Raw genomic sequence first — 19,327 nt, forward strand, 5'->3', positions numbered from 1 at the left:
AACCAGAATAACCTTTGTTAAAAAGAAGCCTTATGAAGACAAAAATAGGCCTAGTCATTTCAAGTGTGAAATTAAAAAGTTAATCGGAATCAGAAGATTAAAGTTGAGAAATTCGACCATACTAAGATATGAAAAGATAATGCCTTCATGCAAAAACGTTAAAAATAGCAAATTAAGCATGAAGTTTTGAGATGTATAGGTAAATACAGAGAGAGCGAGCATACACCCCTGGGAGGGGTTGCCTCCAGGGAGCAGGAAATGGGGGAGGCTCCTGGGCTTTGTGAGCAGGAAGCTATGGCTCATTCCTACTCCTCCTTCAGGACTGACCTCCTCATCACTTTATCTTGACAGCACTTACTTACCCTCCAGGTGCCCTTCTGACTTACCCCTACCATACTGATCACCCAGCATCATTATTGCTTCTTGACTATTTTCATGCCCCCAATATGAGTTTTTTTTAATATTTAGTTATTTTTAAAGTACAGTTTTCTGTTTATTTCTCCCATCCCAGCCCACCCCTCCCCCATGCACCCCACCTCCCTCCCATTTCTACCCCCCTTAGTTATTGTCCATGTGTCCTTTATACTTACTTGTTCCTCTAAATCCCTCCCATCTTTTCAGTGAAATAACCCAATATGAGTTTTCAGACCCTCAAAGTGTTAAGCTTTTAAGCTTCACTGCCTAGCGCAGTTCCTTGTGCAGGGTAGGAGCCCCTGAATATTTGTCAGGACAAATATTTGTCAACAATTTGAAACCCGCTGAACCCTATTTCAGGCACTGTTTTGCTGAGTCTAATTCTGGTCTCACACGGGAACAGTCACCAGAGAGATTAACCAATGTGCAGCTCTGTGAGTGCACTAACGCCCCATTAGGCAGGCAGGCCTGTTCAGGTATTAACTTGAAGCACAAGGTAAACAATGGTGGCACACTATAAGCAGCGCCCAGTAAAGGACAAGTGCATTCCTCCTAGACTAGAGTTCTGTTCCTTGGAATCTGGAATGGGAGAAGCTTCCAGAAGGGTCACTGGCTCTCCTAAAACCTAATGCAAAATTTTGTGTGCATAAGCATTTTTCTGGGAAAAGAATGCATAATTTCTAAGACATTCAACTGCTCAGGGCAATAATACCTTATAGTTTACAGTTGCCATTCTCAGAAAATCATAAACCTCTTTACATCTCCTGCAAAAACCCAGGAACATAGAGATGGGAAAGTTATTACTCTAGATTTGAATATACACACACATGCACAAACCCCTACCAATTCAGCTGTGTAGTTTTAGTTACCTGGGAGTAGAACATTAAAACTAATAGGAAAACTGGCCCATATACAAAAAGGGGCTGGGTAAATTCCACACAGAATTCTTACAAGTTTTAGGCCTGTGTTCTTTCACATTTCCCAGAAAATAAATTTGAATGCTCCAAGTACTATATAGAGTGTCAGAAAAAAATAAATCCAGAGAGTAAGTAGTATTTCCGATAACTGGTAAACACGATTTAAGATCAAGTCACTGTTTGTTTGGTCACTGAAATGGAATTCAAAATGCAAAGCAGTGGAGCAGGGGCCAATGTCAGAGCAAGCCTCATCTTGCACTTCTTCCGGGCACGGTTCAGGTTTTCCATGAATAAAAATGCATGGTGTTTGAATATGTACAACGGATTAGAATATCATGTGTGTGGAATGAGGTTAATTTTATTGAGCTTGCCAACTTCCTTAGCCTGGCTGGAATTGCATTCTCCAACATGAGACAAGCAAGTATCTGCACCACGAAAGACACACAAGTCAGCCAGTTCAGTGGTGTGGTACCAAAATACGAGGCATTTCTGAAGGAGTGAGGAGGGAAGGGCAAAGGACGTCATTCAGATTTTTCTCCTTTTTAAGCATATTTTATTGATTATGCAATTACACTTTTCCTGATTTTTTTCCTCCCTTCCATCCCCCCTCTGCCCTGCATGTACCCCTGCCCCCATCCTCCAGCCTCCCCCCTCCCCTTAGTTCATGTCCATGGGTTGTACATAGAAGTTCTTCCGCCTCTCTGTTTCCTATACTGTTCTTAGCCTTTCCCTGTCTATTTTATGCCTACCAACTATGCTTCTATTCCCTGTTCCTGTTCCCCTCCCATTCTTCCCCTCCCCACTGAAAACCCTCCCTGTGATCTCCATTTCTCTGGTTCTGTTCCTGTTCTAGTTGTTTGCTTAGTTTTTGTTTTCGTCTTTTATATTCAGTTGTTGATAGTTGTAAGTTTGTTGTCATCTTACTGTTCATAGTTTTTCATCATCTTCTTTTTCTTAGATAGATAAAAATAGCAAATTAAGTCCCTTAATTTCTTAGATAAGTTCCTTCAACATTTCATACAATAAGGGCTTGGTGGTGATGAACTCCTTTAACTGGACCTTATCTGGGAAGCACTTTATCTTCCTTTCCATTCTAAACGGTAGTTTTGCTAAATAGAGTAATCTCAAAAGAAACCTTACAGGCAAGAAAGGGCTGGAAAGAAGTATTTGAAGTCATGAAAGGCAACAACCTACATCCAAGATTACTCTACCTGGCAAAGCTCTCATTAGGAATGAAAGGGCAGATAAAGCACTTCCCAGAGAAGGTCAAATTAAAGGAGGTCATTCAGATTTTTCAAACAATCCCAGAAAGTCATTAAATAAGAAACCATTGGTCTCTTCTTCTTTGAAACATTGAATTATGTGTTTAAGAGACGCTTGTTTTGCCTTGCTGCAGACCGGTGCTTTGGAGTTCTGAAACTGCACCTTTCCATCCCCCTGTCTGGTTTCATGAATTTGGGGCCTGACAAACCCCAGGGAAGCGGTAATAATACAGGAAGGGCACAGAGCTGAGCCTCAGAGGCTGAGAAGTCCGGCTTGCCTTTGGAATGGACTCCGGTCTCCTTCGTCAGTAGGCAGAAGTGCATTACTGGATGTCACCGAAGAAATCCATTTTCAAAGAAAAGTGCTGTAAAAAACTTCGAATGAGAGAGAAAAAAAGCTACAGAAGCACCAATGAGATAAGCTGTTCCTTCCTTAGCAACAGCAAAATACTGAGGGTGAAGAGACCACTGTCAAGAATAGAGAACAGAGCACGTGGTTTTAACAGAGAATACTTCCCATGGGAGAAATGGCTTGCAAATTTAGATAAAACGCCCCCACACATTTCTGCTCTTTCTGTCTTCTTTTGCTCAGGTGGGCAGAACTGAAGTTAGCACTTCACCGTGGGGGGAAGTCTCACATGTCACCAAGAACCAGTTCAAATGTCTCCTTTTCTAAGCGGTGACATACAGACCCACCCCTACCCCAACCGTCTTCACAGACTATTTGTACCGTTATTATAACTAGATCATTCTTTGTTGTAATTTCCTCTTTATGCATCAGTCTCTCTGATTAGACCGCAAGTTCCTAAGAGATGAAAACCAAAACTTACTCATCTCTGACACCATAGGAGAGGAAAAATTTCCCCCCACACCCTGACTGAGACTCAGTGTCTGGGTCTGTGAAACAAACCGACAAAACACAGATTAACAAGAAAAACGGCTTGGTAGCACATTAATGTGTGTACGGCACAGACATGCGGGAGGACTCAGCTATGGGTGGTCGGAACTTGGGGCTTATACGGCATCTTCATAAAGAAAAGGGACAAAAAGGAAAAGGGGTTTAGGTGCCTAGGGGTGGCACACTATGGAAGGGTAAAAAAAAAATGGGGGGAAATGAGGGAAGGTAAGTGCTGCTTGAATAAGGTTTCTTATGTAGCTTACTGGTGCTGATAAGATTCTGGAATTATCTCTGGTGCTGTGGAGTCCTCCTGCCCTGCCTAATAGCAGAGAGGGATGGAGCAGAGAAGGTTTCTCAGGTTGGCTTCCTCTCCATTGTCTTCAGCTCAAGACAACCCTTAGGTCGACCCTTATGTCAAAGGGGTGTATTTGGGGCTGGCGCACTCTGAACCCCTTCAGCACCTGGCTCACCCTCTATTAATTATGGGAAAAATATGGTAATCATGCTATATCTTGGTTGATGGGTGGTTGATAAAGTATATTGCGCTGTGCTTAGATCTAGCTACTTTTGAATATTATAGAACACTAACAACAGGAATTTTAAACTGCTCAATCCCAAAGTCAGTGGCCAACTCTGCACTGGCTCTTTCGGCCTAAAGTATATTTCAAATTTACCTGTTGACAGCAAATAGAGAAGAAGCCACAGAAAGTACAATGTCAAAGGAAAGGAGAACCTTAGAAAAGATTTAAACAGGCATATAAGAAGCCGAAGACAGTTGAAAATAAAGAGATCACTGTTTTTAATGGGAGGCCCCACTTAGAAAGTCACAACATACTTATTTATTCCAAGGTTTACATTTTCCATGGCAATATGTGGGATGATTAAAAAAATAAAACTCAAAAATTAAAAAATCTGATACTATTGGAGGTGACTTATTGGCCACTCCTAAATCTTCCTTGTGTTAGATCAATCTAAATTCTAAGTTGAAAATTTTAAAGTCAAGCCTCTGATTCTTTTTGGACAGTTATCTTCATCCTGAGTGATTTATCTCTTGATTTGGATTTTATTTTAGAAAGTTCAAACTCTACCTTCATTTATTCTGTAACTTCACAAATATATTATCCCTAGAAGTGTTGGTAGCTCTTGCAGGTGAGTTTTGCCATCGAACTGAGAGCAAATTAAGTCCACTTTGTTATTTATAGGGAACCTGCCATTTGAGCCCCCGCCACAGGGGGCTTGCTAACAACTCCCTCTGGGGGATGCGTTTACATTGTATGATTGTTCTGGGAGCTGTCTGTTTCGATGTGAGAAGTCACTGTCCCTACACGTCAGCACAATGCAGATTTTCTTAAAGTTGCATCTTAACATAAATCATGTTATGCCTTATTTACTGACCTTCCTAAATTTCATATCCATTCATTTTATGGAGTAACTCAAATGGTTTTTTTAATGTTAGCAATGTGTCTATATTTTTAATGTAGCCTCAAATTCCACATATACTATGGCAATTTGTGTTTCTTCAAGTAAGACCAGGTTAAACAAAATATTTGGAATTGTTTTCCAAAGACATGTCTCTAGCCAGCTGGTTTCACCTCTTCCTTCTAGACTGGTTACAGGGCAGGCCCGGCATGGGATTAAAGGAAACCTGTGAAACCTTGTTTCACACACCTTTGTTTTTGATTTTGTCTCAGCCATTCTGTGTCAATGTCCTTCTTTATTTAGAAGATTGGTGATAGTTTTTTTTCCCCCATGGGTCACCTTATTTTATTTCTTAAATATTTGGTGTAGACTTCGCCAGCAAAATCACCTAGGCTGAAGTTTTCTTTGCGTAGAGGTTTCTGAGAACAAATTATGTTTTTTAAAATAAAAACAAAGCTATTCAGAGTTCCCTTTCGAAACTCTTTGTGTTAGTTTTGGTGACTTGTGTTTTCGAAAGACTGTGTTTCATCTAAGGTGTCAAATGTATGGGCATGCAGTTGTTTATACTATTCTTTTATATCTTTGATGTCTGTAGGACCTACAATGATATCCGTCCTCTCTTTCTGGGAAAATAAAGTCCCAGTGGTGACTTACATAACCTGCTGGCTTAAGACCTGCTGCCAAAGCAGGGCCTTTGAAACACACTGTGTTTACCTGAAATAGCTCACAAAATTTCATTTAAACAAATGATCAAAACTCACTGTAATGAAAAATATTATCTCTGGCTGGAACAATTCAGTATCATTACCAAAAATGCTTGGGGATATTTCAGACCTAGAATTGAATGATTAACTATCACAGCTACTACAAGTTGAGGGATTTTAAAGATTCTTTTCACAGTAACCCTCTGGCGTTGCTCCACAGTCGTCAGGATTCCTGCACCATCACACTGGTATAAATCAATGGCCACCATCAGTTTCTTCCCTCCCCGTCCAAGCATCCCATCGAGAGCATCCCCTTGAATCTGGGCTGGCTGTAGTAATTTGTTTGGTAAATGAAATGTGGCAGAAGGGATGTGCTGGGACTTCCCAAGCCCGATCATAGAAAGTCCTGCAGCCACTGTCTGCACTTCTTGAGCCCTCGATCTACAGAACCCGGGCGGTGCGGGCAGTCTGCCTCCCCTGAGCGTGTCACACGCTAGCCTGAACTGGCCCATGTGCCAGTCACTAGTCTGCTCAGGCGGCCCAGCCACACGCCCTCCATGGCACCAGACACAGAAGTGGGGCCATCGTGAACCCTCTGGATCAGCCCATCTGCCAGTGGAATGTCACTAAGTGACTTCAGTCAACACCAGGTGGAACAGAAGATGTCACACCATATGCCTCACAGATGACACTTCAATAAAATTAAATGCTTGTTTTAAACCACTAAGCTGTGAGATTGTTACACAGAAGATAACCACCACCAAGGCTCCTATGTAAAAGAAGGCAAACATCCCTACCAGATGGCCTTATAAAAACATCTGTGATTTACAGAGTAGTACAGACAGAACCTGGGAAAACGCCACCACCCAAGCCACCATGCTAACTAAGTAGCATATCCTAGGTAGCCTTGTTCCCCACGGTGCTGGGAGAGGAATAGCATTTCTAAAAACTACAGAAGTCCTTGCCAGCACAGTCATTTCAATATAACATTATTGACTTTTCAGCCAGTGAAGACTGGTTCTTATGTTCAGGATCTTATAACAGGACCTTCTGGTCATTGGGTGTCATCCTGGAGAGAAAATAAAAACAGCTCAGTGGATCAGGAAATACCCGAGCAGTGATGCCCAGGTGGACACATGAGGTTTTGGCTGGTACCCACACTGGGCTAGCTCAGATTCCATACGGCCCTGAACCAAATCTCTGTGAGTGAACAAATCTGTGATTGGGGTTCACTTCCTGAGAAGATGATCAGTCTCCTCCTTACTGGAGTGTTAAAAGGCTTTGTGTTGGATGTGCATGGAGCTTCTTGCAACCTGAAAGTTACTCTGCTTGGCAGCTGCTTTAGCCAAGGAGATGATAAGCAACACAACGAAGGTGAACATATGAATTAAAATGACTGCTAAATTTAATCAAATCCCCAGTGCTTATTAAACAACATCCCAGGTCATAAATCACTTGTAGCAAGAGCCTAGTATCTAATCTGGCTTGGTGAGAACTTAATTGAAAAGTGCATATAAAGTAATTGGAAGTGTCTATTGTGAGTTTTAATCTTCCTTTTCAATTTTTAAAGAAGAATAATTGTGTAGCCACAGAAAATACAGTCAGTATTTAAAGTCATTGATTCCTTCTGTGCTCAAGTGAGAGTCATTCCCATTAAACAACAAAATAATGTAGAGAAATAGTTGCCATTAAAAAATCATGTCCTTGGGGCATATTACAATCTTTATAAACCTCAGATGAATGTCCTGCTTTTGTATAAGCTTTAAAATGGTCGTATCAAACTCTTTCAGATCAGGAAGTAAATAAAGAGATGAATGCCCGCGGAAAGGACACTGAGTTGATGACTTGTCTCCCAGCCTTGTTTTTAGCTCAGAAGGGCACTTTTCAAAGTACTTTTTGCTGTGGTTCAGTGGATTGAGCACCGGCCTGAGAACTGCAGGGTAGAGGGTTTGATTCCCAGTCAGGGGACATGCCTGGCTTGTGGGCCACGTCCCCAGTAGGGGGTGTGTGAGAGCCAACCACACATTGATCTTTCTCTCCCTTTCTCCGGACTTCCTCTCTGTCTAAAAATAAAACAAATAAAATCTTAAAAAAAAAAATACTTTTCTATTGCCTTAACAAAAATCATTAACCACGGGGCACATGGTTTAAAGAAAATGGTGGTTTAATTTGTGAACACTAAATTATATCCCTCCTAAAGCTCTGTGGCTACCTACGTTCATAACAATCACCATTTAGAAAGCGGTCACTTCACACAGGCCTGTGTCAGTAGTAGAGCAGCTTGTATTCAGCAACCGGTGTTGGGGAATGTGTAGAAAAGCTATCTTATTACTGAAGTCAGTAAAATAAAGAGATATTTTTCTTGTTGAGCAGACCAAGTTGTTTTATGGTTTACAATTGCATTGTAAATGCCATAACAAAATATTTCTGTTATTTTTTTCTGTAGGTATCAAAAGGTGCATTGTGGATTATTCTTCCACTTGTGGAAGCTCTACTTCCCTCCACACCCTGGAGGAGTCATTCATTCATTCTTTTCTCAACAAGTATTTAGTGAGCATGTGTTGCTAAAACCTGTTCTGTATTCTGGGCTCAGGCAGTAAACAAACCAGAAAAAAAAAAAAATCCCTGCCCTTTTGAGACTTACATTCAATTTGAAGAGGGAAAGTTGATTTTAAAATTTCAAATCAACATACTATATAATGCCAGAGCATGGGAAACAGTGGGAAGAGCAACACAGAGGCAAGGAATGGAGCGTAACAGGAATACACTTTTATGGGATGATCAGCAAAGGCATGACAACTTGGAGATAGATAACTGCCGTTGAAGACAGACTACAAAAACACCAGTTTGTGTCAAGTTCATGGAAAACAAGGAAAGATTGAAAGATGATGCCAGAATGACGGAGAGTACAGAAACATGACAAGTAAAGGAAGCCTGTAGTTTAGATGGTAGTTGTGGACTGATGTTAATTTCCCAATTTTGAAGGCAAAATAATGATTGTCAGGGACATGGTCCTTGTTTGTGGGAAATTCACACTGAGATATTAGGAAATTGTGGGGCATTAGGTCAACAATTTACCCTGGAAAGGCTCAGGAAAAAACAAGTCATTTGTGTTCTACTTGTAATGTTTATGAAAGCTTGAGATTATTAAAACCCCCAACACCAATATTTTCACATTAGAGCAATCCCAATACATAATCCTCACTAACACTTCTTTGTCCTTAGCACCCAGTGAGTGAATCTTTTTTTTTTTTTCCTGACACAGGTTTTAACAGTCATAAATCATCTATCAGCCCTGGCTGATGTGACTCAATGGATTGAGTGCCCGCCTGCAAATCAAAGGGTCGCCAGTTATCATGCAACCCTGAACATTTTAATTGAAGACATTCTTAGCAAAGCAGGTTTCACAGGATTTTATGCATTCTTTTTTAGGCCTGATCACCCTAGGGAACCCGCCCTTTCCAGCACAGGGCCACACCCACCTCCTGCATTGTTTCACGTTGAAGTCAGGCAGGGGAAGTAAGGCAGCCAAGAGATTAGCAGACTTCTTACAGATAGAATGAGGACTTGAGCTATGACAAAGCCAAAGGGTGAGGGTCCATCACCCCTTCTCTAGAGTCCCCTAAGTCCTTCCCTGATGGCCCCTTTGTGACCATGCCTATCTTAGGTTGTCCCTCCCTTGAGGAGTCTTACCTGTCATTGGCTAACCAATCATCCGCCAGGGGCCAAGCAAGGTGAAGTAAAGGGGGCAGAGGCTGCGCCCCTGCTGGGGGGATAAGCTTTGTCTCCTTTAGTGGCTTATGGTCCCAAGACCTTTTTACTCTGCCTTTGCCATGGGGAGGTGGGGGGGGGGGGGCTACAGCTTCTGAAACCAGGCAGGGTGGTTCCCAACCCCTCCCTTCCCCTCTCTCTAAAAATAAATAAATAAAACCCTACACCCCCCAAAAAACAAACTCATCACTTTCTGATTTACATAAACCAGTAAATAGATAGATTCTGTGTCATCACACTATCTACAGGTCAGGAGGGTACAAGTTTCTGAGCACTAACCAAAGGCTAGTGCTGAGGGAGAGACCTGCAATGGGAACTGGCTTGCTAGTCTCACTCCAGCCTTTTCAAGATTTCAAAAGTGGGCGAGTTTCCTGAAACCTGGTCTCAAAGGCATTCAAATGTTATACTAATTGGCAAGCATTAAAAAAAAAAGTCAGCTAGTACCAATTTGTAAGAATCAACTTCATTTGGGTTCAAAAATTAGTTGCAGTGAACTATTATTGAAATAAAGCACACCAATCCCTAAATATGAGCAAAACCAAAAAAATCCACAAAAAACAAAAAACAAAACAACTATTGCTTTTAGAACTGTTTTTGCTCAGATAGCTAAAGAAATACATTTTAATAACATCTCAGTCAACTTGCCACAGGGAAACAGTTGCTATGAAGTAAACCTCTTAAGGAAAAAAAAACTGTCTAGTGCAGAGTTTTGAGGACCCTAAAAGCCTACTATTCTTACTGCATTTTCCTTTCTTTTCTCCCCTGACCTTTTTAAAAAATATATATATTAAACTTAAAACTCGAGAAGCTTGGAGAAGCAGAATCAATTTCTGCCTTTGGGCTGCCATCTAGTGTCAAAACAAAGAACACATTTCCCTGTTGTAAATTTGGTAGTGAGAATATTTTCAATATGACAGAAGTAGAAGCTGCTAGCATAGAATATTTAAAAAATAAAAATGAGCTCCATTTAAGGTGTACAGCCTGCTGATTAGACATACATAGAGAAGAGATTACTACAATCAAGCCAATTAGCATTATTTCCTCAGAGTTACCATTTTTCGTCTGCACCTGATGTCTACTCTTTTAGGTATTTCCAGTGTTTGTACAGTAATAAATATGGTCATCATGCCTGTAAATTAGACCTCTAAAGTTATTTATCTGATGTCACTATAACTTTGTAGCTTTAACTAACGCTTCCCCATCCCCCAGCTTCCCAACCCCTCCTAAACCACACTGTTCTGCTCTCTGCTTCTATAACTTGGTTTTTTTTTAAGATTCCACAAACCATACATAGCTGTGTTTGTGTGTATGTATGTATGTGTAGATAGGTAGATGGACAAATAGACAGACCTAAATGCCCATCAATGGATAAAGAAGATGGGAGCTACAGAGAGATCGTTTGCATATCTTGGCTGTTGGGAATAAGGTTGTACAGTGCGTGGAAGTGCAGATATCTCTTCAAGATCTTGCTTTCCATTTCTCCAGGTAAATACTCAGAAATTGGGTGGCTAGGTCATCTGATAGTTCTATTTTAAAACTTTTTTGAGGAAACTTTACAGTGTTTTCCACAGTGACTATACCTATTTGCATTCCCACCAACAGTGCACAAAGGTTCCCTTTTCTCCACATCCTTGCCAGCACCATAGTTCTTGTCATTTACTTAGTAGTCATTCTAACAGGGGTGAGGTGATATTTCCTTGTGGTTTTGGTTTGTGTTTCCGGGATGATCAGCATTGTTGAGCATCTTTTCATGCACCTGTCGGCCATTTGTATGTCCTCTTTGGAAAAAAGTGCCTGTTCAGTCTCTTCTACCCAGTTTTTAATTGGATTGTTTGTGGGGTTTTTTGGTTTTTTTGGTTTTTGGTTTTTTGCATTTGAGTAGTGGGAGTTCATTACATATTTTGGATATTTACCACTGACCAGATATATGATGGGCAAATATTATCTCCCATTTGGTAGGTTGCCGCTCAGTTTGTTGATGGTCTCCTTCACTTTTCAGTTTGATGCTGTTCCACTTGCTTATTTTTGCTTTTGTCGCCTATGCTTTTGGTGTCAAATCCAAATGAGTTGGTATCAAATCATTGCTAAGAAGTGTGTCAAGGAGTTTACTCCATGTGTTTTGCTCTAGAAGTTTTATGGTTTCAGGCCTTAAATGTAAGACTTTAATTCATTTTCAGTTGGATGGATTTATTTATTTGTTTGTTTGTTTATTATCACAAGGGGATTTTTCTTGTTCCTACCAGCCCCGGTCAGTATGAGTGTCCTAGGTTTATGCCTCATCTGATTAGAAGAAGTTAATTGGACAAAATCTACCCAATCTAGGAAACAACAGTTTCACAAAAGCTCACCTCACTGGCTTCACATCCAAGAGCTGGTGAATGGACTGGCCCACTGCTCTCCTTCAGAAGAACCACCACATTAACCTGGCATATATAGAGGATTTACAGTTTTGATGGCGGCCCCATCTAGGAGGATTTGGGGAGGATTGGGGGGTTTTCAGCCCTTCTTGAATCATTCCAAACAAAGCTCATTTTTCCCATAAGTAAAATAGTCTGTTCCTATTTAATATATTGTGCATGAGGTCTAGGAAGAAAGCTGAGAAATTCAATTACTCTTTCAGAGGAAAACTAAGAAATGAACTAAGGTGGAATCTAGTTCCACTTAACAGAGGCCGGAAGCAATCTTTCTGCCTAGGTCTCCAAAATTGTCACTACCCATGGGTTGGGTTCAAAAGCTGGTGGCTGTTGACCATGAGCCAATCTGAGAGTCTTGAGGCTCAAGGAAATACTGTCATCCTATCAAAAAGGGAAATATGCACTTGTATTTTCTTCACATTTCCCTAAAGGTTGCACTCTTTTAATCGCTACAGAAACAAGAGAAATCATTTTGAATTAAACCAAGCTGAGGTTAAATAATCCCCAAATATAGAATTATTATTTTTCTGTTCATAATGTCGTAAGTGTAAATCTCCCATTTAAAACCGATCCCACTGGTGGTAGGTAGCTCAGTGGTTCTTAACTCTCAGAGAGCCAGTGCCTTACCTTTTATGGCAAGTATGTGGTAAGACTTTTACCATCCTAAAATAAACTTCACAGATAATATAAACCTCCTAAACTGTTATAGACATAGTGCCCTGACTGTAATATAAATAACAAAAGCTCTTTGTAATAAAATAACATGCATTTCAGAGTGTGACTGTTCCATCTTTACAAAGGAGGCGGTGTGTTGGCGCCTGCATTCCACACCGACCTGAACACAGCACCTGCAAGTACTGCTCACGAGCACGTTGTGTTGTTTACAATGCCACAGACGGTGTTGCCACTGATGCTGTGACTTTCCAAGTGAACAACTCTTAGTAAAGGTCTAAGGAAAACAGCATGAAATCTTTCCCCAATATCCACAGTAGCTGCATTTGGGGGAAATTCAAACTATTAAAGCCATACCAAGACGAGACTATTTGTTTATGAAAATTGATTAAAACCTAACTGCTCTGATTATTACGAGCATATGTTTTACTTCATGAAAGTCTGAAGAACATTCAAATACGAACCAAGACCTGGTAATTCTCCATTGTGCAAACAGCTGCGTGCGAGGCAAGATGTCCTGTCTCTGGCCCCAGTCACCAAACACCAGCAGTGCCCCCTTACAATGGTAATATCCAAAAGTGACTTGAAAGTCATGGCCAGCCCCACCCCTGCAGGAGAGGTATTTTCATAGCAATGAGAGACAAAGCATAGGCAACTTGAAAACTTTAGTTTATTCTGTAAATATTGTTGAATAAGATAGATGATAGAATATGCCATTTCTTTATTTTGGGTAACATTTCTTATAGGTCCACAGAAATAGGCCCTTCATTATAATACATAATAATACAGAAAAAAAGCAAAATTGTCTGACGTCAACATATTTCAAATGTGGAAGAAATTATAATACAATCTATAAGTTAACAGATATTATGATAGTGAGACAAGACACATATGCAAAAAGAGAAAGTTAATGTAATTCCCATACAATTCTTTTTTTTCAAAATTTTGTACTTGTTTCTGGTGTACAGCATAGTGGTTAAACAGTCATATACTTTACAAAGTGTTCCCTTCAGTATTTTTGGTACCCACCTGGCACCACACATAGTTATCTCAATATTACTGACTGTATTCCCTGTGTTGTACTTTACATCCCCGTGACTGTTCTGTAACTTCTTAATTGCTCCACCTTTTTTCACCCATATCCACAACCCCATCTCATGTGGCAACCCTCATTTTGTTCGCTGTATCTATGAGTCTGATTCTCTTTTATTTTGTTCTTTATATTCCACATATAAGGGAAATCATATGGTATTTGCCTTCTTCTGACTGACTTATTTCACTTAACATAACAGCCTCCAGTTTTATCCATGTTGTTGCAAATGGTAACATTTCCTTCCTTTTTATAGCCTAGTCCACTGTATACATGTACCACATCTTCTTTAGGCAATCATCTATTGATGAACACTTGCGTTGCTTCCAAATTTTATTGTAAGTAATGCCTCACCGCACATAAGAGGGTATGTATCTTTTTGAATTAGTGTTTTGGATGTCTTGTATGTCTTTGGATATATCCTCAGAAGTGGAATTGCTGGGTAATAAGGTAATTTCTATTTTTTAATTTTTTGAGGAGCCTCCACTGCTTTCCCCAGTGGCCGCATCAGTCTGCGTCCCCAACAACAGTGCACAAGGGTTCCCTTTTCTCAACAACATCACCAGCACTTGTTGTTTGCTGATTTATTGACAACGGCCATTCTGACAGATGTGAGGTGACATGGCATTGTTTGAATTTCTCTGATAATTACTGACATTGAGCGTCTTTTTTATATGTCTGTTGGCCATCTATGTGTCCTCTTTGAAGAAATGTTTATTCATGTCTTCTGCCCATTTTGTACTTTAATTTTTTCATTAAGTTCTATGAGTTCTTTATAAATTTTGGATATTAACCCCTTACCAGAAGTATCATTGGCAAATATATTTCCCCGTCTGGTAGATGATTTTCATTTTGTTGATGGTTTTCTTTGCCATGCAAAAACTTTCTGGTTTGAGGTGGTCCCATTTGTTTATTTTTTTCTTTTGTTTCCCTTCCCCAAGGAGATACAAGAGAAAAAACAATGTCAGAGAGTTTATGGCCTGTGTTTTCTTCTAGAAGTTTTATGGTTTCAGGTCTTACATTTCAGTCTTTACTCTGCAGTTTTATTCTTATATATGGTATTAAAAAGGCAGTCTATTTCATTTTTTGCATCTGCCCAATTTTCCCAGCATCATTCATTGAATAGACTGTCTTTACCCCATCATATAGTGCTGCCTCCTTTGTCATATATTAGTTGACCATATAGGCATGGGTTTATTTATGGCTCTCTATTCTGATCCATTGGTCTATGTGTTTCTCATAAATAATTTTAAAAGTTTAAAAATAATTTTAAAATATTTCATTATAACAATCTTCTTACAAATTTTATGAGTGTTAAAAAATTTCTTAAAATTTCTATAGATCTTAGAAATTTTCTTACAAATATTATGGGTCAAATGAGAAAGAAAAAACTAAGCAAAATGGGAAAAGAATGCAAATAAGTACAAATATATATGTAATACATACATACATACACATATATACATATATATGTGTGTGTGTAACTTGAAAGAAAAAAGGATACTAAAAGAAAATTTAAAACAGGCGATAATTTTGGAATAAGTTAAATGCAGTGTGTTGCTGCCTTTTCTTCCTCAAAATTAATTTCCATAACTCAATAAAAAATTACTGATCAAAATTAGTGATTAAAGAAACTTACGGGGAGGGGCATTTCTTGTTCATCTGTTGCATTTCTGGGTCCATATAGCATAACAAATTAAGAAAAATCTTTAAATCATGAACATGTGTGTCTCTATTTAAAAAAAGTTACTTTAATTCATTTATTTCTTCTATTCCTACCAAGGATTGCTTCAGGATCTCTGAAGCATTAAATATGAAACTGAATCATTTCCTTAGGAAATTTCAAGATTATGAAACTTTGAGAGAAATAGTAGAAACACGAGCAGGAGGGGAGAAAACCCACAAGCTTACGTAGTAACTTAGCATCCTAATCTCATAGTCCCATGATTTTTCTACATATTTCTCAAAAGTTTTATTTTAAAGAATATGGTTTCCATTTATTTAAACATATACAACTTTAAGGGTTGAAGAGAACTCTAAAGATTACAGTATAGCTTTCTGTCTCCAAGGAAAATGTAAATTAACTTTGTACCATGACCTCTAGAAATTCTTCAAAACAGAAAAGGAAAAAAAAATGAATTACTTCCCTTGGGAATAATGCCTAATAGCACATTGGTCAGGAATATTCTCTCAGTTACACTTTCACCATCACTTAGATATATTTAGTACATTTATAAATGGTTTTTAGAAACGCTGAGGGAGTTGATCCAAGCCCTTAAACTTGACCTTTCAATGGATAACTCTAGATAGCCTTGCGAGAGTAGAAGGCCAGGAGTTCTTTTTCTCTTGCTTTCCAGATAAGTGACCTCCTACCAGAATTATGATAATCTAGGGAAGTTTCTTCCTGGCCTCCCCACTTATCTGTTTTTCTGTCAGCGTGTGAGTATAATGAACGTCTTATCTAGTGAGCACAGTCAAGTTTGTGCTCTCAAGCTGAGTCATAGCCAGAATTAGTTGACCTCAGGTTTTATGTGGAATGTCAAGAACCAGCTACCAGGCTTAAGAAACACCACGTTTCTGACTCAGGAAACAAAAATAAACTAGCGAAATTCAGAAACCATTAGAGCCCTGGTGCCTGGACAGGCCAAGTAGACAGTATGTTGAAGAATAATGCAGTATTGCAACTCCGGGTGGATGGAACACTACTGGCCTTTGCATGGGCATCAGTTAGAGATAGCAGGGACTAAATAAGGACTGGAATGAAATGGATGCTCTGGCATTTTACAGTCCTTTTGTCTGACTGCCTTAAGACAAGGTTTTAACTGAGTAATAGAAATGCCCTCCTACCTCCCCCTACCCATTTTCACTCCCAATATAAAGGAAGCAAACCTGAATACTGTGTTTGGTGGCTAACGACACAAAAGGCAATTCCACAGGTCAATTATCTTTTGCTTAAACCAATGGCTTCCCCCAAGAACAAAGAGCAGCAAATCAAAGCAGCTGATCGCCGTCACACTCAAGAAGATTTCATTATAAAATGCCACATGGTTGTTGCAGGCATCTGAGTGTACCACAGTGTTCAAGTAATAGATCCTAAATAACTGGTAGGGAAGGAAGCAAATCATGATGACCCCTATGAAAAACAGGTTTTTCAGCTGGGCCCAGAACTCCTGGTGGGACAGTAAGGAGTGGCGCAGCTTCCGCACCATCGACGTGATGATGAAGATCTGGAATACCAACAGAATCACCGTGACGGCTATGACAGCAATGACGATCAAATAGTTGATGATTTGCACGTATGTTTCAGCAAGCTCTTTGTGGAAATTAAAACACTGTTCTTTGTTATACATCTTAAGATTTCCATACTGAGAAACAATCAGGGGCACCACAATGACAATCACCAGCAGCCACAGGCCAGCACTGGCGGCCACAGCATGCAGTTTTCTATAGAATTCCACCTTGTCCTTGTGCTTGAAGAACATGAGGTACCTGATGATCAGGATCACCACGTAGAACAGGAACGTGAGGTACATGTGGATGTGCAGCATGGCACTCACGAATTTACAGAAGGGCAGCCCAAATGTCCACCTCTGCTGGATGAGGTAGATCAAGCGGAAAGGCACGGTCAGCAGGAAGACACTGTGGACCACCACCAGGTTAACAACAGCCATGGTGGTCACAGAGCGGGTGTTCATTTTCACCAGCAGGAACAAAATGGAGATGACGCCCGCCAGCCCCCCAGTGAGCACCATGAAGTAGAGTGTGGTTAAGTGGGGTGTCAGCATCGGCCTGCAGGAGGAGTCATTGTGGGCACTCATACTTCAGAAGTCACCTGGAAGAGACAAGGCACCAGTGTAACTGACAAACCACGTGAGCTTTTCGTACACGCCTCCCTAGTACCAGCAATCTGTGGTTTTGACATTTATCTGTGTACAGGATGTAAGCTTTGTGTGCCTTCAGAATGAAGACTATGCCATATGCATGTCTATATACTCTAGACCGAAAACACAGTAAGTCATTGATTATTTATTTTTAATAGGTTAAAGACCCCATGCAGAGGTGCCCAGAAAGCTATATACATATATATGCACTTGTTCAAGATGTTTGCAGAAAACTGGACTGCAGACCACCTGCCGCTGAAACGTGGATATTAGCCCTGCAAGCACCACTGGGAAAAAGTGATAAGATGATGCGAATCCCCAAAAATATTTTTCCTTTTAAGTATGATTCTAATTGTCTAATTCCTTCCAACTCATCAGTAAATGATCCAATAATATTTATACTTGATTTGTTTAAAATACTGATTAGTTTGGAAAAAGAAATGTGGCTAAATCAAGACAGCAGAAAGCAAGAGGAGGGCATATCTGGATTTTTCATCACAGTTACAATATTGTCTAGCATTAGAGCCTGGGCTCAGCCTGTTCGCATGAGCCCCACTGGAAACGCAGCATGCTTCCCCATTTTCCCACCCCCAACCTCAAATGCATAAAGCAAGTCATTGTTCCTCAGGACTTGGAATATTCTTTCTCTAAATGGACTCAGTACCTTCTAATTCATTATCTACATTCTAACTTATTTACTAAATGAAAAAAATTGGTAATCTTTTAATTATACTAATTGAGTCATTTCACTTTCTTATTTAAATTCCCCTTTATTTTACAAAAGAAAAGGATCGAAACCCTTACAAGTTTAGAATGTCCTGGATTACAGCAAAATCTGATCTTTTGAGGCCTGATTCAAGCAATTATGCAGAAGTGACACGGACAGGACTTGGCAGGCCAGATCTGGGGAAATGGGGGGAAAGAAGTGTCTCAACTATGCCCAGATTTCTGACTTGAACTCTGTGTGATTACAGGTCTGTTTCCTGACACCAGCGAATCTGAGGATCACATTTAAGAAAGAACAGTAGTTACGGTATGCGCTTAGTACCTGACCTTTGTAATACATTGACAGTTAGTCTTATGCATTTCTTCAATATCTCTTTATACAGTCAAAATTACCCCAAAATTAAAATGAACCAACTGGTAACTCACAATACCAATGAATGGCAAAAGCATCTTACTAAATCATGTGTCCTCAGCATCTCCCCCAAGTGGTCAAAATTTATTCTTGAGGTGTGACAAATTTTACTTTTTATGTATAAAACACACATATGTACATATACTATGTAAACAGACATACAGCCTATCAGTGTTATTAAAATTTCATAAGGAAGTGTAAAACAATTAGGAAAAAGATTACTAAAAAAGGCTGCTTAGAGGGGCAATGATAAAAAGAAAGTTGAGAAACACTTTACTAAATAGAGGATTCTGGTCCCTAAAGACTACATATTGTATGACTTTAAAACAAAAAACAAAAAACTAATGAAACTAAAAGGAAATCAGTGTAGTTCAGGGCCCAGGTAGGAGGGGAAGGTGTTGACTTCAAAAGGGTAACTTTTGGGGCAGAATATTTTATATCATGCCAGTTACTTCTATAGTTATTTATCAAAGCTCATCATATGTACGCTTCACATTGGTCAAGTTCCTTGCATGTAGCTTCTACCTCAATACAACCAATGTAAAATGATGATGAGGATGACTAAGCCCTGACCCCAGATAGCCTCTGCTTTGGGGGGCATGAAATACAATTTCTCTGTGACCCACTTAAAAGGTTGACTGCTGTTCTACTTGTTCTGTGTGATGTGTCATCTCCATACTCGCAAAAAGTGGTTCTGTCAAGTAGACATGAAACGGTATTATGTTCATAGCTAAAGCAAGGATGAAT

The 19,327-nt window shown here is 39.8% G+C and overlaps 1 protein-coding gene across 2 annotated transcripts in view; it reads right to left on the reverse strand.

Annotated features, from left to right (window-relative positions):
• Positions 1–13,163: 13,163 nt before the first annotated feature.
• GPR141 (G protein-coupled receptor 141) overlaps positions 13,164–19,327 on the reverse strand; it is a 34,037-nt gene continuing 27,873 nt past the window's right edge. For both annotated transcript variants that reach the window (XM_037126454.2, XM_053661695.1), the window contains exon 2: positions 13,164–17,393. In XM_037126454.2, the coding sequence (XP_036982349.1) occupies positions 16,471–17,379 (909 nt within the window). In that variant the 5' untranslated portion in view covers positions 17,380–17,393 and the 3' untranslated portion in view covers positions 13,164–16,470. The remainder of the gene's footprint in view (positions 17,394–19,327) is intronic.

Source organism: Artibeus jamaicensis, unplaced genomic scaffold (assembly GCF_021234435.1).
Source record: "Artibeus jamaicensis isolate MK-2021 breed Jamaican fruit bat unplaced genomic scaffold, CSHL_Jam_final contig_1016, whole genome shotgun sequence".
Taxonomy (NCBI): domain Eukaryota; kingdom Metazoa; phylum Chordata; class Mammalia; order Chiroptera; family Phyllostomidae; genus Artibeus; species Artibeus jamaicensis.